The sequence below is a fragment of the Podarcis vaucheri genome (genome assembly GCF_965113315.1).
Source record: "Podarcis vaucheri genome assembly, chromosome: 10".
Lineage (NCBI taxonomy): Eukaryota > Metazoa > Chordata > Lepidosauria > Squamata > Lacertidae > Podarcis > Podarcis vaucheri.
Window position 1 is genome coordinate 16951863 of NC_138748.1, and position 23212 is coordinate 16975074.

Below are 23212 nucleotides of genomic sequence, written 5' to 3' on the forward strand. Positions count from 1 at the left end.
CTAGAATTAGAAAACTTCAGTTCATGCAGGTAATAAAGCCAGGCTTCTCCCTGTAGAACAGCCAGAAACTTGCTAGAAACTTGCTTCATGCAGTTTCTTTCTCCCCGATTCCATATTAAAGCCGGTTTATGTTTGTAAAGGTAAAGGTAAAGGTACCCCTGCCCGAACGGGCCAGTCTTGACAGACTCTGGGGTTTGTGCGCCCATCTCACATCTATTGGCCGGGGGCCAGCGCTGTCCGAAGACACTTCCGGGTCACGTGGCCAGCGTGACAACGCTGCTCTGGCGAGCCAGAGCCGCACACGGAACGCCGTTTACCTTCCCGCTGGTAAGCGGTACCTATTTATCTACTTGCCCCCGGGGGTGCTTTCGAACTGCTAGGTTGGCAGGCGCTGGGACCGAGCAGCGGGAGCGCACCCCGCCGCGGGGATTCGAACCGCCGACCTTTCGATCGGCAAGCCCTAGGCGCTGAGGCTTTAACCCACAGCGCCACCCGCGTCCCTGTGGTTGTCCTTGAAGTATCTCTTCTATTAGGGTGTCAAGAAGCTCTGCTGAGATAGGAAATGACTGCTGTGGTTTGAACTGTGATTGTGGGTGGCACAACCATTTCATGCATAGTTTCGATGTGCCCATAATGCAGGTCTGGACAGAGGATGTCCATATGTCCTATTTCTATTTGAAGACATTATTCAGAAGTGGCCTGTGGTCCTCCAGAGTCTTTCGGACTCCAGCTCTCATTATCCCTGGCCCGCATGAAACATCTTGAGAGCCACATGTTCCTCATCCCTGCTCTGTTTGAAAGGCCATTCAGTCCTAAATCTGGTTCCCTAGTTGGTCAGGGGGCAGATTGGGGCAGAGAAATCTTGTTGGGTCAAGCAAGGGGAAAATCAAAGGTTGAAGACCTGCCAGATTCATGTATCTTTCCTCTCTTCTCCTTCCATCACAGTTTTTTTTTTTAAATCCCTTCCAATGCTTCCAATGGAAGGGGATATCGTTATGCCAGCTCCCCAGCTGTTTGGGGAATGTGGCAGGGAAATTAAATAAGCCACACCAACCCCTCCCTCAGAACACACTCACACACCCTTGCTGTTGGTGCAGTAACAGCAGAGTGGCAATAGCTGTAGTCCTTTTCACGCTACCTGGGCAGAGGGATTCTCCCTCTACTGCCATGGCCACAGAGATCCACAACATGTCATGGCCCCCGACAGTGGCGTAGCGTGGGTTGTCAGCACCCGGGGCAAGGCAAGTAATTTGCGCCCCCTAACCCGTGGATTTGCGCCCCCTAACCCGTGGATTTGCGCCCCCTAACCCTAACCCCCAGATGTTGCACCCGGGGCGGCCGGCCCCCCTGCACCCCCCACGCTACGCCACTGGCCCCCAAGGGACCACAGAGCTGCACCCTTAATTCCTTTTTTGCAAGTACCTTTCAAAACCAGCAGAGAGCATGCACCACCTGAAAAGAGGGAGAAGAGGGAATGCCTTTATTATAATCTTGCATGGTGAAACAAACCTGGTCTGCCATCTAACACAACAATGCACGCATCTCCAGAGGCAAATGTGTGCAAATTCAATCAAGCTAAAACTCATACGGTTCATTGACTAAGGTCCCCCCCCCAGTTAGATAGCAGCTCTAAGAAATGCTCACTTCCACCTCTTGCTCAACCTAGAAAAGGTCAGTTTGTTTATTTTTAAAAATGCTAGTTTGCTAGCAGGGGCGGAGGAAGGGGGGGTGAGGTGGGTGTGGCCCACCACAGGTGTCACCACTGGGGGGGGGTGACAAAATGCTGGGCGGTACTCATCGTGCGGCCTGCAGCACGCCCGAGACACGCGCCTCTGCTGGGAGAGTTGTGGCAGTTTGGTCGTGCGCAGGTTCCACGCTGCCCAAGCAGTCCACCCACTGCCTCTCCCCTGTCATGGTCCGGTTTATGGGTGGTCAAAGTCCTGGCAGAGGACGTTGGGACTGGGGGCAAGACAGCCAGGTAGGAGCAGGAACAGGAGTCCGGAAGCCAGGAAGCCAAGTGTCCGAGAGCCGAAAGTCAAGAAGCCAAGGGTCTGAGGATCAGGAAGCAAGGAGTCAAGAAGCCAAATGCAGCAAGGCAGGAAGCGTGTTTCTGTGGCAAAGAGCCAAAGGGAAATGCTGACCTTATATCCCTTCCTGGCTCTTGCCACCAGGTGCTGTGAGTTACCAGCGGCAAGCTTTGCCGCTTCAGAACAAACTTAGGAAAGCCCCAGTCCTGCAAAGTCCTACCGGTCACAGGGCCTGGCTTCTGCACGCACTCCTGACACTCCCAGCCCTATGGGTGGCTCGCCCCACCCCTGAGTGCACCGCCCCAGGTGCCCAAGCAGCTTCCTCCACCGCTGTTTGCTAGCCAAACAGTAAAGGTAAAGGGACCCCTGACCATTAGGTCCAGTCGTGACCGACTCTGGGGTTGCGGCACTCATCTTGCTTTATTGGCCGAGGGAGCCGGCGTACAGCTTACGAGTCATGTAGGCAGCATGACTAAGCTGCTTCTGGTGACCCAGAGCAGCGCACAGAAACACCGTTTACCTTCCCACTGGAGTGGTACCTATTTATCTACTTGCACTTTGAAGTGCTTTTGAACTGCTAGGTTGGCAGGAGCAGGGACTGAGCAACGGGGGCTCACCCCGTGGCGGGGATTCGAACCGCCGACCTTCTGATCGGCAAGTCCTAGGCTCTGTGGTTTAACCCACAGCGCCACCCGCATCCCTCAGCCATAGAGTAGGTAGGAGCAATTGTAAGGAAGGCCACATGCCTGTTCTTTTGAAATATCCATAGCGTTCAATCAGAGGAAACCTTTGACAGTTTGTATAGTGAGGGCCTGCTTTTGTGCCCAGATTGGGAGCGAAAGAAGCTCATAAATGATTTCCCTCAATTTGACAGTGCCACTCTGACCAATATTTCCCTCTTCCTGTTTAAAAGAGAGATGTGGGCTGTTTTATTTGGCATATGGAATGATCCGGTGAATACAAACAAGGTGAGCTATCTGACTGCATGGGCAAGAGATTTTTCTTTGAGGAATCAGACGTGCTAAATCTGAAGATGACATTTCATATCAGACCATTGTTGGGTTGCCACTCCAAATAAAATTCCCTCGGCTAGAAGTGAATTGGGCTGTCACAGTCATATCACTCAGCGAGATGCTTCGGTACCTGTTTGAAATTCCACTAAAGCAGCCGCTGGTTTTAATTATGTAGCTCCAACTGCCGCCGTCGGCAACCAGAGCATCTTCCGTCGGTTTCTAGCAGCTGAATGCAGATCCTGAAATTATTTTAATTGGGGCATCTGTTTACATGAGACCGAGCAGGAGAGGAGTCTTCTTGTTTGTTGGCCTCCTCCTGGTTGAAAACCATACCAAAAATGACCAAAACTCAACAAATCTGCCACTGTTTGGGCTGATAGATAACTTGCGGACTTGCAAGCTCTAAATGTTTGGTTGGCAAATTGTTTGGCCGGAAGTGACTATGGACGGTTGCCGAGTGGGATAGTGATGTTCCTTACCTTTCAGCAGTTTTCTAGATGCCAAGAATAGTATTCCTTCTCCTTTTCTCTCAGCTAATGCAGGCCTGCAACCCTATAGATCAGCTTTCCTCATCCTGGTGCTCTCCCATCAACCCCAGCCAGTGAAGCTATGCTCTCAATAGCCTCACCATCGCATGCCCATGCTTGCAGTGGCTCTTGGGCGTTGTAGTCCACAGCATCTGTCAGGGGTGGACTTTAGTGATCTTTCATAATATGGAGCCATAATGATGGATCTTCTCAATTTTGTATCTTCTTGGCTGGGCACCCTGTGGGGGGGAGATCACCTGCACCACCCAACATCTAGAGGGCACCAAGTTGAGAAAGGCTGACTTGGAAATAACAACATGGGGGGAGGGGGGAGAAGGTTGGTAGAAGATTGGCTTCCACCATTCGTCTCGAAAATGCAAAACAGTTCTGAAAGAAAACCAATTGTTCTAAGAGAAGGATTCTAAATAGGCCATGAACCCATGAGAAGTAAAATGAGTTGCATTTTAACAATGAATCCTAGCTTTCCAAAAGTTTTCTGTGGTCATATCCCTTCGAATGTAATGTCATTTATTATTTTTGTTACATCTAATTAATTCTGATTCATGTTTCACATATTATTTTTAAATTAATAGCAGATTTTTTTAATTAAATAAAAAACCTTTGGAAAAATCCATCTGTGAGTATTTATTTCACACAAACTTGTGCTATTTTCACACATTATTTAAAACAAAATAGATGGGTGTTTGTTCTCTACAGAATCATTTTAGGTGGTGTTTATTTATTTCTCTGCTCTGATGTGAACCATGTAGATAATTTAACAAAGCCAAAAATGCTACTGTGGACCCAAAACACCAATGAGCCCTCAGAGATTCTACTAATTAAATGAAAGGAAGAACTTACATCAATTTAGAGAGCTTATCAGATTTATAAAGCCATTTCCAGAACCTGTAAAATATAATTATATTATTCTAAATTATATATTTGTAAGACATGAAGATAAACATAATTCCATGTAACCACATATAATTAGCTCCTTCAACCTGAAATCTTATACACATTTAGGAGTAGGGATGGCTGAACTAATTTCAGTTTGCCTCAGTTTTTTTTTTCATTTGTTCATTCTTCAGTGCTGTTTGCCACATTTTTACATCTGTTTATTTTATTTTATTTTTAAAAAGAAACCACACATTTTCATGCATATTTCTCCCACTAAACAATTTCCCTATATCTACAGATTTTTCCAAGCATTTCCCCTCAATATGATGCATTTTATTTGCTTTCTTTTTGGAGAAAGTGTGCATTAGATAGGATGTCACTGAGCAAGCTTGCCAGTAAGCCACCCAGTTCAAAACTAGCGCTGACTCTTTATTAGCGAAAAATGATTGCCACAGACTTGGCTGAGTGTCAGGCCTAAGGAGCACAGCACCTCATGCCCTGTAGGCCCTATGCCATGAAATCAGTTGCCAAGATTAAAGGTCCCTGCCTCTCCACAGCCATCTATGTCTCCTCCTCTCTTTCCAAGCAGTCGGAGAGTGCGCCTGCATGCCTGTCTATGCTCCTCGCATTTCATGCCTCTTCTGGTTCTAGGAGTCAGGCAAGGAGGGGAGCTTGTCATAGTGGGGTGTGGGGAGACACCCGTGACTCTTCACCAGCCTGACTCCTCTCTGCTTCTTAACCTCCCTCCTTCCACTCGCCTGCTTCAGCTTCTGCCTCTGATTCTGAACTTTTCTCTGCCACAGGCTCTCCCAGCTCACAAAGCCCCGTTGCCCCTTCAAGCTTCCAACACCTCCTCTTCCTAGTCTTCTCCCTCTTCTCTCTTTGACCGCTCATGTGCGGAATTCTTCCGGGAACAATGCATGGAGAATCAATTCTTCTTTCTTTTTTCTTTAAAGTACTGAGTCAGTTTCCTAGGTGTGACAATTTCCACCAAAGATCCAAAGGGCGACCTACAACAGAACTGCATTGACACGATATATTGAAGGAAGTCTATCATACGGTCCATTTTTGAGTGAAGGCCATGGCTCCTTCTTCCTCCAGCCCCGGAAAACAGCAAACTATTAAAACCCAAAGGCTTTATGTGAGCAAGCACAGATGCGAAAGCTAAATGGATTGTAAAGAGGATTATTTCCAAAATGAGCCCAAGTGTGTTGACATTCAGTGGCGTCTGTGAATAACAGGAAGAGGACTTCGTGTGTACCATGCTTCTGTATGCTGCTTCTGCTTCTTTGATTATTACTCGTAGCCACGTAAGATTGTCTTCCATGAACACGGTTTTAACAGTGAGTCTATAAGTGACTGTGGAGGCCAATTATGGATCCACATGTCCTTCCACAGTGGGGACATAGGTTTCTGGGTGGGAGTTGATCATGGTGTGGGTTTGCCGAACGTGCCTTCCTCTTAGCACATTTCTCCCTTTTGTCCTGAGTTGAAGCGTCTTCAAAGCCCATGACAGCTTTGGTAAAGGCTGTTCTCCAATTGGAGTGCTCACTTCTGGTTCCCTGTAGCTTCTCTTCTCTCCATGAGGGAACCACCAGAAGACCCTCGGAGCTGGATCTCAGCATCCGGGCTGAATAATAGGGGGTGGAGATGCTGTATCTATGAGCTGTATCCAATGCGAGTTTGCCGAACATGCCTTCCTCTTAGCACATTTCTCCCTTTTGTCCTGAGTTTGAGCGTCTTCAAAGCCCATGACACCTTTGGTAAAGGCTGTTCTCTAATTGCAGCACTCGCAGGCCAGTGTTTCCCAGTTGTTGGTGTTTATACTACATTTTAAAAGATTTCCCTTGAGTCTTTAAACCTCTTTTATTGACCACCAGCATTACGCTTTCCATTTTTAAGTTCAGAATAGAGTAGTTGCTTTGGAAGACAATAATCAGGCAACCGCACAACATGACCAGTCCAACGAAGTTGATGTTGAAGAATCATTGCTTTGACACTGGTGATCTTTGCTTCTTCCAGTACACTGGCATTTGTTCACCTGTCTTCTCGAGTGATGTGAAAATTTTTTCAGAGACACCATTGATGGAATTTTTGAGGAGTTGAAGATGGCGTTTATAAGTGGTCCATGTTTCACTTTGTGTGTGCCATGCTTCTATATGCAGAGGAGACCAGACTGTGTTAGAACAGCAATGGGTTGAGAGAGAAAGTTTGACTCTTTCCCCCCTGTTGCGGTCCCCCCCCCAAAAAAATTTGTGTGTATACACACCCCAAAGCTGCTATTTTAGTTGGGGGTGGAGCCTCCATTGGCACCATGCAGTTAGTTTAAGAACCCAAAGTCAGCATCTGGCTGCTTAGTAAATGGTGAGATCAACAGGGCTTGGCAGATTGTACTAGCTGAAAAATTAACATCATTTGGTAGTTTGATCAGAAGGTTAATGAAGAGAAATCAGTTCATGGCTAAACTGTTCCCATTCACCACATGTAAGGATGATGGGACAACTGAATGTCAGCCGCCAACTTCTTTTGGGGCTGAGTTAAAACAAGAATATATTAACCAAACTTACATTTCTAATACACAGAAATAATGGTGCAGCCACAGGAGCACCTGTTATAGGGATTTTGTTTTGTTTTGTTATATGTTGTTATTGCTCTCTGGGCTTTCATTTTATACAAAGCTTAATTTTAAAAATCAGCTTGCTTCAGGCTCAGATTTGCTTCAAAGATCAAGAGATTAACCTAGCCTTTGTCAACCTGGTATCGTCCACATGCTTTGGACTACAATTCCCATCAGCTCTTGCCACCACCTGCTGGCTGGGGTCTACAAGCATCTTATCCAGAGGGTGGCAACACAAGAACGGGCCTTTTCTTCAATGGCTCCTGTTATGTACGGAGTTGAATAGGATCCAAACTGCAGCAGTCTGATTGGTCCTAGAACAATAGGATTCAGAATGCAGCAGTCTGATTGGTCCTAGAACAATGCAGCAGTATGATTGGTTGGCAGGAACCACCCAATCCTGCTCCAGATAGAAGTGAATCCACAACCTGATTGGCTTACAGTAGTATTCCGGAATTAGCCAATCATGTGCAGCCCACTGTGTAAATAATGTATATAAAGCAGATACTGTGAGGGGACTTCCATTCATTCCTCCTCACCACTATGAGCTGAATAAATAGCATGAAATCACTTTGCGACTCTGAGTATATTTCAGCTCCCCTTCTGTGGAATGGTCTCCCCAGGGAGGTTAACCAGGCACCAGGCAAAAATGTTCCTTTTTAACCAGACCTTTGTTTGTTTGACATCCTATGCCCTTTTAAAATGTGTGTGTGTGTTTGCGTGCGTTTTATTGGGTTGTTTTTCGTTGTTGTTTAGATTATGCATTTTGTGGTTTCATATTCTGATTTTATCCTGTGAACTGCCCTGACACCTTTGGGTAGAGGGCGGTATACAAATTTAATAAATCACCATCATCTTCCTCTGTCCCCAGTCACTTACCGGTAACTATCTGAAGCTGCCTCAAGAGTGCAATGAAGGAATGTTTTCCTTCATCCTCGAAATGACGGATCAGGAAGAACGCACAATAGCTCTCTGCTAGCAAAGCCCTGGTGTATTTTCTCCTTACTCTCCTGTGCACTGGGGGGTCATCCTTATGCAAATAAAGCTAATATATGGTTTGTACATTGATTAAGCAAAATGTGCTTTGCAATACCAGTTGCATAATGTTCAACAGTTTCTTCCGTTAAGAACAGAGAGCAAACAATTCAGAATTCTGATGGCTTTCGCTGGTGAGATTTTACAGGTTTATTTATATCTTCTGCTCTGAACACTGTGATAGTAGATGTTTCTTTGTCTGCAAGTTCTAGACATAGCTCTGAAGTAATTTCTAATCTCATGGGCTATGTATGTGCCTATTTAATGTCACCTTCAAAACACAAATGAATTTGCAGACAGTAAATGGAACATGTTTTAAAATGCTTATGGAAGCAGCTCATGAGAAAAGAGCTTCACATTGTGTTACATAACTCCCCTTGCACCCTCACATTAAATGGCTGGAAATCATTTCATCAACAGAATCAAAAGAAGATTTACAAAATTATATGCATTCATGTTTTTTTAATATTAGTTTTTCAAATACATAAATAGTTCTCAGCTTATGCATTTGTTTTCATGGATCCTGCCACAAAACTAGCCTACTTTAAAGTTGCACGCTGTGTGTGAGAGAGGGAGAGACATTGCTGAGCAGAGATGGAGACATGGATTGTGTGATTGCTCCCAAGTGATGAGAAATAGGGACATGTATGTGTGTCTGCCGCCTCTGTGTGTATGGTGAGTGCATGTGTGTGCTCTCTCTGTGTGTGGAAATAATAATAATAATAATTTATTTATATCCCACCCATCTGTGTTATGCTGGGTGCTCCTGAGAATTGTGGGAAATTTAACATGGTAGGTGGTTTTCCGCATTCAGTTCATGCTCTATTTGGAAAGCACCAACCTTGTGAACTGCTCTGAGATCTGTGGCAGTAGGCATACATTATTATTATTATTATTATTATTATTATTATTATTATTATTATTATCATTAAACATAAGAGTAGTAATTTATTATTTATACCCCACCCATCTGGCTGGGTATCCCTGAGTGGCTCCCAACAGAATATTAAAAACACGATAAAACATCGAACATTAAAAACTTCCAGAAACAGGGTTGCATTCAGATGTCTTCTAAAAGTCAGATAGTTGTTTATTTCCTTGACATCTGATGGGAGGGTATTCCTCAGGACGGGCGCAACCACCAAGAAGGACCTCTGCCTGGTTACCTGTAACCTCACTTCTCGCAGGGAGGGAACCGCCAGAAGGCCCTCGGAGCTGGACCTCAGTGTCCGAGCTGAACAATGAGGGTGGAAATGCTCCTTTAGGTATACTGGACCGAGGCCATTTAGGGCTTTAAAGGTCAGCACCAACACTTTGAATTGTGCTTGGAAATGTACTGGGAGCCAATGCAGGTCTTTCAGGACCAGTGTTATGTGGTCTCGGCGGCCACTCCCAGTCATCAGTCTAGCTGCCGCATTCTGGATTAATTGTAGTTTCCGGGTCACCTTCAAAGGTAGCCCCACGTAGAGCGCATTTCAGTAGTCCAAGATGGTTGGCCATCTTGTATATTTTCTTTGGTACCAGGAAATGCTCCCTGTTGTTAATAGGTGACAACAGCATCAGTATTTTGTGATTGTGAAGGCCCGCAGGACATAGTACTGACTTCCCATGGTAGTGGAGCTGTGGCAAGCACCAATGACTCTCTCTCATTTTGTGCTCTATCCCTGTGACAGACATTGTGTGCTAGGCCACACACTTCATGGTGGCCATTTTGTGACTGGGACCCTTGGCACTGGTCTCAATTTTTAAGTCTTTATACCTCAAAGTGATAAACATCATCTCTAAAATGTTGTAAATAATATTTTTATTGTGTAGAATTCAGTAGAGAAGTGGAAGGCGCAGCGGCAAGAAAGCCATTTTCTAATTTATCAACATGCAAGCATCTGCAGCTCTCTCTCTTTCACGAAAAGCAATACATACACACGCACTTCACAAACATCACACACACGTACAAACTGCTGTGCAAAATTTTTGAAAAGTAAACAGCCCTTTGAAAAATTAATTTCTTTCAGATCCTTCCAAGGCTTGGCAACCACTTTACATGAAGGGCATGTTATCTCAAAGCAGGAGCTGCACGCATTGCTGAAGCAAGCGCTGGCTTCTCCAGACCCCAGAAATGTCGCCTTGTTTCTTCAAGATGCGGTAGGTGTCTGCAATTTGTCTTGTCTCATAGCCGAGGAGTGCAGCTTGTGTCTAATGAGCCGAGATGTTCCCCTCAGTGACCTAAGCTATCTTTTTATTGTTTTTCAGCTTAGTGTGGATGACTTCACACGTTACGCCGGCTCCTCTGGAAATGAGACACCGTTTCGCAATGTTCAGGCAAGCATAACTATCTCATATGGCGTCTCTCAGCAGTTTTCAAAAGCAAAACAAAACGACGCCTGAAAGGAATGACAGAGACATTGCAATTCTGGTAACAGGCTGAAGGCTCTTTCCAGCTCGAGAAAGCAATAGTTGTAAAATAAACTTATAAAGTTTATTTAAATAAATAAAATTGCAGGTGGAACCTGCAATTTTCAGGAAAGTGTTTGAAGTTACCCAAGACTTGCTGTTTCTTTCTGTGCGTGGATCTTTGGCAATGTGGGAGTTTCTCAGCTTCTGAGGGGTGGTTCAGTTAAGGAGATTATGTCAGGTTCAGAGGAATATTTTGTGAACTAAATTATAGGTGATAACTAAGGGTCGTATTCAACTTAATTTTACTCACGGTAGACCCATTGAAATGAATGAATTTACTCTGAATTGAATACCTACGTTTCCACTGGAGTTAAATGAATGATTGGTAGAAGAATTCTCATTCCAGCAATAGAGCATATGTTAAAAAACAAACAAACCTGGATGATAAGCAATCTAAATGCTTTAAGGAATGTAGTGATGCTAATTATCCATTGATTTGATGATGCTCACATAGCCATTACCTGAGAGGAAACAGATGGCTCTTTGATCTCCTTTTAACAAAGAGTACTAATGAGTCTGTGTTTTGGGAAATGAACAATGTACTGTAACTAAAATACTTATAATCAGGAATGGGGAACCCCAAGCCACAGCCAGATTTCTTAGGGATGTATGGATCCGCTCCTGGCCATCAGTTGTACAGTGGGGAGCAGATTAGAAAGGAAAGGACTTTGCTGTTGTAGAATCATAGGATTGTAGAGTTAAACGGGACCACAATGCCCTGCAATGCAAGAACCTTTCACCCAACATGGGTATTGAACCCATGGCTCTGAGATTAAGAGTCTCATGCTCTACCAAGTGAGCTACAGTGGTACCTCGCAAGACGAATGCCTCGCAAGACAAAAAACTCGCTAGACGAAAGGGTTTTTTGTTTTTTGAGCTGCTTCACAAGACGATTTTCCCTATGGGCTTGCTTCGCAAGACGGAAATGTCTTTCAAGTTTGTTTCCTTTTTCTTAACACCGTTAATACAGTTGCGACTTGACTTCAAGGAGCAACTCATAGCACGCGGTGTGGTAGCCTTTTTTGAGGTTTTTAAAGACTTTGGTGATTTTTGAAGCTTTTCCAAAACTTTCCCGACACCGTGCTTCGCAAGACGAAAAAAATCGCAAGACGACAAAACTCGTGGAACAAATTAATTTCGTCTTGCAAGGCACCACTGTATTCAGCAATTCTGGCTTCTTCCTCTGTAAGAAGATCAGCTGTGATAAATGTCTCAGAGGTCTTGTGTTCCTAGTAAATGTGGAAAAAGTAGTCTGTGCATTTTGCAAGTGCATGCAATTTTGGGGATGCAATTGCATCTTGAAGCATGAGGCTTTAAATACAGTAAACTAGGGCCGGGTCCAGAGAGATGTGGAGATCTGTGTTATCACCTGAACCTCAGGTCACTTCACTGCCTGGCGACTGTAATAATCATCATGAGAGAATTGCGTGGCGAGTACCCGCCTCTCCCCTTGGAAAATAAAGACACAAGCCACAGCATTTAAGGTTAATGGGCAAAAAAAGGCCACAACTTTATTGATTGCAGGAATTGAGCAGTATTGGCTTAGGCATTGGTTCTATCGACTAACCGGCTTCAGCCTGATTGCTTGAAGACCGGCATGGGTTAACCGCCAGCAGGGGGAGTCCTGCTGATGTACATCAACTAGGAGCTCCCTCAGGGTCACTGCTCGGAGGCATGCCTTAGGCCCACACCTCCATAGGCTTCGGACAGGGCAACACCCCCCGGAATCCTTTACCGGACTACCCTTCAATGTGGGGGAAGGTGATGGCGCTTCCTCCCCCCATCTGCATAACAATACCCTTACCAATGCCTAACCGCCATTGCCAAGGAAGTTGTGACAATTTGCTACGAGGTAGGTGAAAAACCAAATGGCTGGTGCCAATTTGCCAAGTGGAAAAAATTCCTACCAGGCCCCTTGATGGCAACCAACCGAAGTCCATATCAAGGTCAAAGAGCCAAACCTAAGGGTGGGCGGGGTGGGAAACCGGAGCAGCTGGAGCGAAGAAGAGAGGGAAATCCTCGGCTGCGCCAGCCCTAAATAGCCCAGGACGATTGGCTGGCCAGGGAGATGACGCGTCCGAGGATTCCCCCAGTCTCGCGGGGGCTGTGATTCAGCCCCCGCACACGTGGGGAGGGCGTGGAGCCCTCCAGCTCGGAAGTGGCTTTGTGAGGCTTCCTTAAAACTGCTAGTATGCCACATCATAGGACAGGACCATTTGTAGTTCTCTCTCTCTCTCTCTCTCTGTCTCTCTCACACACACACACACACACACACACAATATTTTAAACACAAGGTTGACTTTTTCATCAACCTATAAACTGCTTGCAAAACAGCCAATTTTCACATGTACACACAGAGATTAATTAACCTCCCCCCAAATAAAAACATTCAGAAAATTGTGAACACTTCAACATTTTTTTTTGTACAGCTTGATGATGATGATGATTATCGGGTTGTTTATATAATGAAATTGCATGTCAAATTCTTGTTGAGGATAACAGAGTTTATTTTGCATAATGGAGGCTCTAAAAGACTGTAATCAAGCCTATCAGAGTAAAAAAGAAAAAGAAAGCAATCATTCCTGCTTTAATCATCCAATTCATAATTAACTGTGCTTTGTGCTTGCTACAGGAACTTCTGAGGACTTCATCATCTTCTTTAGTCTTGCCAGCTGTGGACTGCCATGCCGTGAGTCACCTTTCAGGGTACCTCCAAGAAACACTGAACTGGGCCTTGGTAAATGTAGACGGCAAAGAAACATCCCAGCTGATGGTTAATGGATCCAAACCCAATGTGTTTGTGATAAAGCTACCACTGACCAGCAGGTATGAGGTGCCGTAAAGGCTATTATTATTATTATTTATTAAATTTGTATACCACCTGTAGAAATAAGGAGTTGGATGCATGTGAGCTGTGCAGGAGCAAACAAGCAAGCAAGCTGCCGGCTAGCTTTGCAGAGCCTCTTTTTATTAGCAGAAATCAGCAGTTGGAAACGGTAGTGAAACCACCCTGAACTTAACAAATTTCCAGCAAGGCACATTTCCAGCATTAGCAATTTACATGTCAAACCAGGTGCTTCCCCCAAATGTTCCCCTGATACTTTATAACGGCTGCTTCAGCCAGTGTGGTGTAGTGGTTAAGAGCGGTAGACTCGTAATCTGGTGATCTGGGGAACCAGGTTCGCTTCCCCGCTCCTCCACATGCACCTGCTGGGTGACCTTGGACCAGTCACACTTCTGTGAAGTCTCTCAGCCCCACTCACCTCACAGAGTGTTTGTTGTGGGGGAGGGAGGGAAAGGAGAAACCCTTCTTCTTCTTCTTCTTCTTCTTCTTCTTCTTCTTCTTCTTCTTCTTCACTCGTCATGCTGCAGCCAAGTGGAACATTAAGCAAAGCTTCCTGCGAGGGAGGCAAAGGTCAGAGACTGGGCATGGCGGCTAGACACGCTGTGGCATGTCTTATGCTCAGGTGGGGGTGTGCCCCCATGCTGCACCCGCCATCCCCACACCACCCTTCATCCAGAAATCTCAGGGAGTTCACAACACTCTTGCATGCATGTACAAAACTATTGTGGCTTTTTACTCAGGCCTTATGTAAGAATCATACATGTAGAAGACTCACTGAAATGAATGAAACTAAGTTAGTCACATCTAGAGGCGTTTTCTGTGTAGGACTTTCATTGGATACAGCTCATAGATACAGCATCTCCACCCCCTATTATTCAGCCCGGATGCTGAGATCCAGCTCCGAGGGTCTTCTGGTGGTTCCCTCACGGTGAGAAGAGAAGCTACAGGGAACCAGAAGTGAGCACTCCAATTGGAGAACAGCCTTTACCAAATGTGACATGGACTTCAAAGATGCTCAAACTCGGGACAAAAGGGAGAAATGAGCTAAGAGGAACGCACATTTGGCAAACCCTCACCGTGATCAACTCCTGCCCGGAAACCTATGTCCCCACTGTGGAAGGACATGTGGATCCAGAATTAGCCTCCACAGTCACTTATGGAATCACTGTTAAGATTGTGTTCATGGAAGACAATCATACTCGGTGATGAGTGATTGCCAAAGAAGAAGAAGAAAGACAGGGAACCAGGCAGAGAGTCTTCTCAGTAGTGACACCCGCCCTGTGGAACACCCTCCCATCAGATGTCAAGGAGATGAGTAATTATACAACCTTTAGAAGACATCTAAAAGCCCAGTATACCTGAAGGAGTGTCTCCACCCCCATCGTTCAACCCAGACACTTGAGGTCCAGTGCTGAGGGCCTTCTGTGGTTCCCTCACTGCGAGAAGCAAAGTTACGGGGAACAAGGCAGAGGACCTTCTCGGTAGTGGTGCCAGCCCTGTGGAACGCCCTCCCATCAAATGTCAAATAAATTAACAACCATCTGATGTTCAGAAGACATATGAAGGCAACCCTGTTTAGGGAAGTTTTTAATGATTGATGTTTTAATGTATTTTTACTCTTTTGTTGGAAGCTGCCCAGAGCGTCTGTGGCAACCCAGCCAGATGGGCAGGGTACTACTACTACTACTAATAGTAGCTGTTATGATGATGAAAGGTTTTGACCACCAGATACTGCCTCCTATGATGTTCCAAAAGTCCAAGACTGCCGCACGCTATGTTATCCCTTCTTTAATTAATGCCAAGGCACTCTGGTTTCTATAGCCTGGGGTGAAGAACCTGTAGCCCTTCAGGTTAAGTTTGATTTCAACTTCCAACTCCCATCAGCCAGCGTGACCTCTGAGCCAGACAACTCCCATCATTCTTGACCATTGGCCATGCTGCCAGGGGCTGTTTAGAGGTGTAGTCCAAAACACCTGGACTACAAGTTGAAGAAAGCTGATCAAGGATTTTGGGAACCATAGTCCAACAAGTTCCAGAGAGTCACAGGCTCCTCCAGTCTGTGTTATGAATTTATGGTGTGGACATGACCTTTGAGAATCATCTTTCCAAGCTTCCTGGAGATGACGGGTATTGAACCTGAGTCCTTCCACATGCAAAATTTATGTGCTATGATTGATCTATGGGCCTTTCCCTAAGGGGAAGAACCCCTTACACTGAGGAACAATGTTAGGAAAAACAACATGCCAAACACATTCCATATTATTACATTTTCCAAGTGCATCATTTGAATAAAGCTGGGAGGCGAGTCATTCATCTTGACTCCTATTGCCTGACACAAGAAACAGGCAAAAATAAAATAGGTGACACATTTGTAAATGATAAATGGATTTTTTTTTTAAAAAAAGGAACCCTGAACAATTCTGTGAAATCCAGTATCGTCTGAGTAAACAGAAAAAAAGATATTGATATAATAAAAATGTTTTAGATGTGCTGTGTCTCTTTCAATATCCATAACCTCCTAAGGTTCTATTCACCTGACTTACGCCATCATCTGTTGTATGTTAACAGTCAGCACAGAGCGATTTTTCACCTTCATAGTAATATGGTGAACCTGCCTTCTGAATATTTTATCCTCTGGGACAACCACAGAAAAATGAATGCATTCCAACTGACAGGTAAATTTATTGCCTTATCATGTAGCACCGTATTCAGAAGACAATTTCATGTCTCGCATTTTCTTAGAAGGCTTTTTGGAATGACCCCTGAGAATTCACACACACATGCATGTATGTATGCACGCATATACACAACTCTGAATGGTTTGAGAGTGTTTCTTGTGATTTTTATCCAAATGCACCACCTTACAGTGCAAAGCAATCACTTAAAAACATCACCTATGCAAGCAATTCCACAGGTATTGCCCTCTAGCATATCCCAATGCACACGACACACATATACCATACAGCCAGTTTCCTCCAGAGACACATGTGTATCTAACATGCGTGCTGGAATTCAACAACATCCTGTGAGCGCACAGCACAGGATCCTCACCTCTGGCTCCCAGAAAAGGCGGCACAACTTGAGAGAACCAGGTGGCAATTTATTGCATCTTTAGCATGAGGTCAACTTGGCTAAAGTTTGGCAGTTTTGCTCCCCCAAGCAGCTTGGCTAGACCTGGCTAGTTTGGGAGGTATGCTTGGGGATAATTGCATTGTCCCTTTCTGAACAACTTGGGTAGTTTCGGTGGCACATGTGGGGGCATGTCGGCGCCAGACTCCCCTTTACAGAAGACAGCATTTCCATTGCAAGAGTTGTTGGGAAGTTCAGTCCTCGATCTAAAGTCCAAATATGGTTTAATGGTAGAGAACTATAATACAGGAGAGCAGCAGGGGCCTTGAGGTTACTAATCAACAGCACACCTACCCAGCGGTGGAGGAAGGCTCTCAGGCACCTGGGGCGGTGTGAACTGCCCATAAGAATGGGGCGCATGGCACCCGAAGAAGGAGGAGGAGGAGGATGATGGTTTTGGATTTGATATCCCGCTTTATCACTACCCTAAGGAGTCTCAAAGCGGCTAACATTCTCCTTTCCCTTCCTGCCCCACAACAAACAGTCTGTGAGGTGAGTGGGGCTGAGAGACTTCAGAGAAGTGTGACTGGCCCAAGGTCACCCAGCAGCTGCATGTGAAGGAGCAGAGACGCAAACCCGGTTCCCCAGATTATGAGTCTACCGCTCTTAACCACTACACCACACTGGCTTCCTCTCATAGGGAGGGACAGGATGGGCAGGATTTGGCCCATAGGGACGTACGGGGCACACGGCGCCCATAAGGATGGGATGGGGGTGCGGCACCCATAGGGACAGGGCATGCCGTGGAGCCTTAGCCGTCCTACAGCTGGGGGGAAGAGGCAGTGGGCAGACAGCATAGAGTGTCACGGTTTGGTTTACAGGTGGTCAAAGTCCTGGCGGAGGACATCCGGACTGGGGGCAAGACGGCGGGGTGAGAGCAAGAACGAGAGTCCGGAAGCCAGGAGGCCGGAAGCCAAGGGTCAGAGAGCCGGGAGTCAAGAAGCCAAAGGTCCGAGGATCAGGAAACCAGAAGTCAAGAAGCCAAGGGTCTGAGGATCAGGAAGCAAGGAGTCAAGGAGCCAAACACAGCAAGGCAGGAAGCGTATTGCTGTGGCAAAGAGCCAAAGGGAAATGCTGACCTTATATCCCTTCCCAGCTCTTGCCACCAGGTGCTGTGAGTTACCAATCGGCCTCACCTGTGCGGCTGCACCTTGCCTCTTGAGAACAAACTTAGGGAAGCCCTAGTTCTGTGAAGCCCTACCGGTCACAGGGCCTGGCTCCTGCCCACGCCCTGACATAGAGCCTGTGGGCACTGGAGAATGCCGCCGGCCATTTTGTCACCCTCCCAGTGGTGACACCCGGGGCAGACCGCTCCTACCGCACCCCCTTGCTATGCCCCTGCACCTATCTGTTCAAGGGCGACTTCATGGCCCCTATTTTTCTTGGACTAGATAAACTAAAATTACGTATTATGCAAGATACCTAGATTGCATTGAATGGCTCTGTTGGACTACCCTCAATGGACTTGTTAATCTAATACAGACATTTCTGCATCTCTGTCTTGCTCTTCAAACATGATCTCTCATTCTAGGCTGTCCTATAGGTGTTGTCAATAGTCACATTACGTAAAGTCATTCAGTGGAGGCATAAATTATTGAGTCTGACAAGGATCTGATTATCTGTCTTATCCAATGCCAGCTTGTTCTTCTGTCAGTTTACCCATCGTTGGATTTGTTTTTTAATCAGCTTTTCCTTACTCAACAGCAAATTACTCTGAAAACATTAGATCTCTTAGGAAGGCAATCATTGTTAATAACAAATCTAAGTTTTAAGGGGCCAGCCTAAACACAACACATTCATTGTTTTTCCCCATGGAAAGTTTTATTAAATTTTTAAACAATAAAACAAAAATTGCAAGGCAACCATTTCATCAAAAACAAGAAAGCTGGTATAAAAATTTACATCCAGTTTATGTAATTGATGGGTTGTACAACTGTTTCTACAATATGTTATCCATAAGAGTTATTAATGTACATATCCTCTCCATAGGCTTTATTGAGATAAGGGGGGAGAAAAAGATCCTCCCCCCTTATTAACATATGCAAAAAAGGGAAGCCATATGTTGCCAAAATTGCCATTTTTGGTTATCCCTTTCCATACCCTCCAACCAAACATAAAACAAAGGAAAATCAGGATGTGCCTTTTTGGGGGCCGTGCTCCTGTGTAAGTTGTGATTTTTTGAGAACGCACCTCCCTCAATTGCTCACATTTCGGGGCTGAGTTGCGTGGCAAGTCCCCTCCCCCATGTGCAATGAAGACACTGGACAAAGTAATTAAGGTTAATGGGCATAAAAGGCCACAACTTTATTGATTACAGAATTGGAAGGCATTGGCCTTAGGCATTGGCTCCTATTGACTACCCGGCATGGGGACCGGGAAGGGTTGTCCACAAGCCGTGGGAGTCCTGTTGAAGTACGCCAACTAGGATCCCAACGGGTGTCACCGCTCTGGGGCGTGCCGGAGGCCCTTACCTCCCTAGGTTTCGGACAAGGCAACGCTCCCCGGAGTCCTCTACCAGACTACCCTTTTCTTTTGGGGAAGGTGATGGCGTTTCCTTCCCCCCTTTATTTGCATAACAATAGACCCCAGCCAATGCCTAACCGCCAAAACCAAGAAAGTTGTGACGTTTGCTATGAGGTAGGCGAAAAAACCAAAAGGCTTGAAGAGTGCCAACTTGGAAAAATTCCTACCGGGCCCCTTGCGGCGACCAACCAAAGTCCATAGCAAGGTCAGAGCTACCTAAAACCTAAGGGGTGGGTGGGTTGGGAAAAAACCGCTCAGCTGGAACGGGGGCAAAGAGAGCAGTCCCCGGGCATGCCCAGCCTTAAATAGGCTAGGCCACACCTCCCCGGTCCGCTGATTGGCGGGCCAGGTTGCCGCCCCACCCGGGGATTCCCTAATCTCACGGGGGCAAAGGCCAGCCCCCGCGAGGGATGTGGGAGGATTTCTGCCCGCAACCCCCTCTCCTCCCATGTCGGAAATGGCTTTCTCGCGGGAGCCAGGTGACTTGTGTGAGAGCACGCTCCAGACCCCAAAACAGGCATCTTGGAGAGCTGTGCTTTAACAGGAGACAAAAGAAGACATCCCAGCATCCAATCAGAAGCCATCCTGGCTTCTGTAATTCCAGGATGTCAAAGTGCGACAGTTGAGGAGCATGCCTTTCATAGCTCTTCTATGTCACAATGTGGCATGAGGGAAAAGGTTAGCCGCTCTTCCCAATGCCATGGTCCCAATCTGGATAACCCCCTCCCCTCACTACATAGCCTTGGGACCCTGATGTTGGGGGGCAGGGGTCATTAACCCTTTATCTCATGCCACTGTCCAATTCCCATTTTGTATTCTCCATTTTGCAATCTCTACCCAGGACAACTGGCATCTTTCGGAATTAAATTAAACTGCTGATTGAAGATTAGATTTCCAGCTCTGGAGTTATCCTTGCATTCTATATGTGATCTGATTTTGCAGGCTCCCCCCCCCTTTCTGGAATACTGTTCCCTTACTGAGTCCCCTGAATGATTCAGTTTGGAACATGCCCTGTCTAGCAAAGCTAAAGAGTCAGTGTGGTGTAGTGGTTAAGAGCGGTAGACTCATAATCTGGTGAACTGGGTTCGCTTCCCCACCCCTCCACATGCAGCTGCTGGGTGACCTTGGGCCAGTCACACTTCTCTGAAGTCTCTCAGCCCCGCTCACCTCACAGAGTGTTTGTTGTGGGGGAGGAAGGGAAAGGAGCATGTTAGCCGCTTTGAGACTCCTTCGGGTAGTGATAAAGCGGGATATCAAATCCAAACTCTTCTTCTAAAATCCTTAAAATAAAATTTAAAAAATCCCAGAGCTAAGTTGTTTGGTTGTTATATTTCTGTGCTGTTCTTTTTTTCTTTCCTGTGTTTTCATTATCAATCAAGTCATAGTAGTCTTGTTGCTTCAACTGCAAGTGGTAGGGCGTGTCAGTATTCTTCCCCTTCCAACATTTTCATTTTCTTTCTTTCTATGTTTCCCGTGTAGGACAAATGACCAGCAGCTCCTGGAAAATGGTAAGTGAAACAATCCACAAGTGAGCCAGGTTGTTGTTAACAACAATTAAGCATGAAAAATCAGCATTCGGGGGAGAGATAGGCTTTCATGTGTATTCCCTTGCTAGAGAAGGAATAACGTGTACAAAGTGAACAGAGATCTAGTTGCAGTGGATCCACTGTGATCCGCACCTACTCTGTGGATATGTGTCTGTCAGAGCTGCTTCCAGGTCCCAGCTCACAGAGGACCACGCTAGCCGGCAACACTGTACAAAAGTCTTTATTGAGTTACAATTTCCATTTTCAAGCCACAGCGCGCAGCTCCACGTCTTAGAAGCTAGACCGGCGAAGCTCCATCTGAGTCTCCGCCTCCTGTACACCAACTTAATACTCTAGCCTTACTCCACCTCTTACGTCTTTCCTTCCTCCTCTGGGTCCCTCTGCCCCCCGTGGCCTCTTCCTTCCTGGACTCTTCTGACGCTGACCCCCCGGACTCTTCTCCCTCCTTGCGGCGGGCTTTAGGACCTGGCTCCCTATCCGGGCTGCTTACTGTGCCGCCTTCCTGTGGATTTGAACTTGGCGCGCGCGCCCAACCTTCAACTTTCCTCTTGACCGTTTCCTCGCTCCCTGATGGGGGTGTGGCCAATCCTGACTCATGCCCTCCCGCTTGCGGCGAGCCTTCTGATCCCGATACCTGGGACCCCTCCTCCCTACTGTGCTCTGGTGGGGAAGCTGGCCCCGATTTCCAACTGCTGCTCTCTGAGTCCCCTCTGGTCCCTTCTTCCTGGGGTGTCTCCCTAGGTGCCCCCCTTGCTCTGACCACTGGCGCCCCCTTCTGTGAATCTTCCGATTTACTGGAAAGACTCAGAGATCTCGGGCCGCTGTCATCGCTCATATTTCCTTCGGATTCCTCCCCCTCGCTCTCTGTTTCCTCCCTTTCCTGTGCCTCTGCTCCTGAACCCCTGACATCCACCCCCCTCGAAGCCCCCCCTTCCCCCCTCCCCTCCTTCAGGTGTGGGTGCTGGGTGCTCCATTGTTATGGGGGTGAGTGCCAGATACAGTTCGTTTCCCGTGGCGTGCATCCAACTGGATAAGTCCGGCTCTTCCTCCTTGCACTCGCCGGCGTCGATCTCCTCTGCTTCCATCTCTGTGCCGCCGTGCTCGAACCCAAGGTCCTCCCCGAACACGTCCATGTCCGTCTCCCCCTCAGTCTCTTCTGGGTACGGTGCTCGCCTGGGACCCTCCAGCCACTTCCTGCGCCACTGCTCCTCTGGTCGATCATCCCACCAATACGAGGGTTCTGAGGCAGATCCTGAGGGTGACCCCTCCGGGGAACGTGTGTCCAGTGTCGGTTCCTCGTCCGAGTCGAACCCCAGGAACGTGCTGGCTGAAAGCGTGGGCGTGAAAAGCCAGTCGTCGAAAAACTCGGCTGGCATGGGCCTGTGCGGGAAGAGGGCATGAAACTCGTCTTTGAGCAGAGGTTCCTCCAAAGCGTAGCCCGGCACCCAGCTGTTGGCACTGGCTGGGGTGCCCTCTCTGGCGAGAAGGTATTCTACCCCCTCTTCCCCCCATCTTGAGTCTAAAATCTCTGTGACCTCATTGACGGGCTCCCCCTCTGGCGACCCCCCCCTGCGTGGCACTCTCCCCGAGCAGGCTCGGTGCCGTCCCTGGCTCCTGAAATCTGTGAGGTGCCTTGTAGGGAGTGAGCACTGATCTATGGAATACCGGATGCATCCTGGATCCCTCCGGAAGTGTCGGCCGGAAAGCCACCGGATTGACCTGTGCCTCGACTTGGTAGGGCCCTAGCTGCTTATGCCCGAGCTTCTTTTTCGCTAACGATCTGGCCGGCACTGCCTGGGCTGCCAACCAAACCCAGTCTCCCACCTGTATTTCTTCCCCAACCCTCCTGTGTCTGTCAGCCTGCAGTTTGTATGCATGCTTAGCTAGCTCTAACTGCCTTCGAAGCTGTTCGTGGACCTCCTGCAACTCTGACGTGAATGCGTCCGCTGCCTTTGGCTCCCCCTCCCCTACCCTCTCTAATCCCGGGAAGGTTCTGGGATGCCTCCCATTGTTGGCGAAGAACGGCGTCACTCCCGTGGACACGTGCTTCGTGTTGTTGTAGGCGAACTCGGCGAGTGGCAGGTAGTCCACCCACGTTGCAGGCTGCTGATTTGCGTAACATCTCAGGTACTGCTGCATGATGGCGTTGACCCGCTCCGCTTGTCCGTTGGTCTGCGGGTGTCTCGCCGACGCTAGGTTGATCTTGACGTTCAGGATGCCCATCAGCTTCTGCCAGAAGTTCGAGATGAACTGTCGCCCCCGGTCAGACAGTATAGACCGTGGCAGACCGTGAACCTTGAACACGTGATCTATGAACAGTTTGGCGGTCTGTTCCGCTGTGGCCACCTTCGCACACGGAATGAAATGTGCCATTTTGGTTAACAAGTCCACTACCACTAGCACTGCTGTCTTGCCCCTCGAGCTGGGCAGATCCGTGACAAAATCCAGGGCCACCCTCTCCCACGGTTCGAGCGGAGTTTGCAGCGGTTCCAGCAGTCCCGCCGGCGGTTTATGCACTGGCTTAGCCCTCTGGCAGGTGTCGCACCTCGCAACGTAGTCCGCGACTTCCCCCCGCATCTTGGGCCACCAGAAGTCTCT

At 47.2% G+C, this 23212-nt stretch overlaps 1 protein-coding gene and 1 long non-coding RNA gene across 2 annotated transcripts in view; one reads left to right on the plus strand and one right to left on the minus strand.

The window, feature by feature from the left end:
- LOC309541781 overlaps nt 1–23212 on the minus strand; it is a 575734-nt gene that overhangs the window by 88373 nt on the left and 464149 nt on the right. The gene's annotated exons all lie outside the window — the stretch shown is intronic.
- Nucleotides 1–23212, plus strand: part of LOC309542333 (V-type proton ATPase subunit S1-like) — a 62695-nt gene that overhangs the window by 2942 nt on the left and 36541 nt on the right. The window contains exons 2-5 of the mRNA XM_082241065.1: nt 10129–10258; nt 10367–10435; nt 13203–13396; nt 20547–20575. Of these exons, the coding sequence (XP_082097191.1) occupies nt 10129–10258; nt 10367–10435; nt 13203–13396; nt 20547–20575 (422 nt within the window). The remainder of the gene's footprint in view (nt 1–10128; nt 10259–10366; nt 10436–13202; nt 13397–20546; nt 20576–23212) is intronic.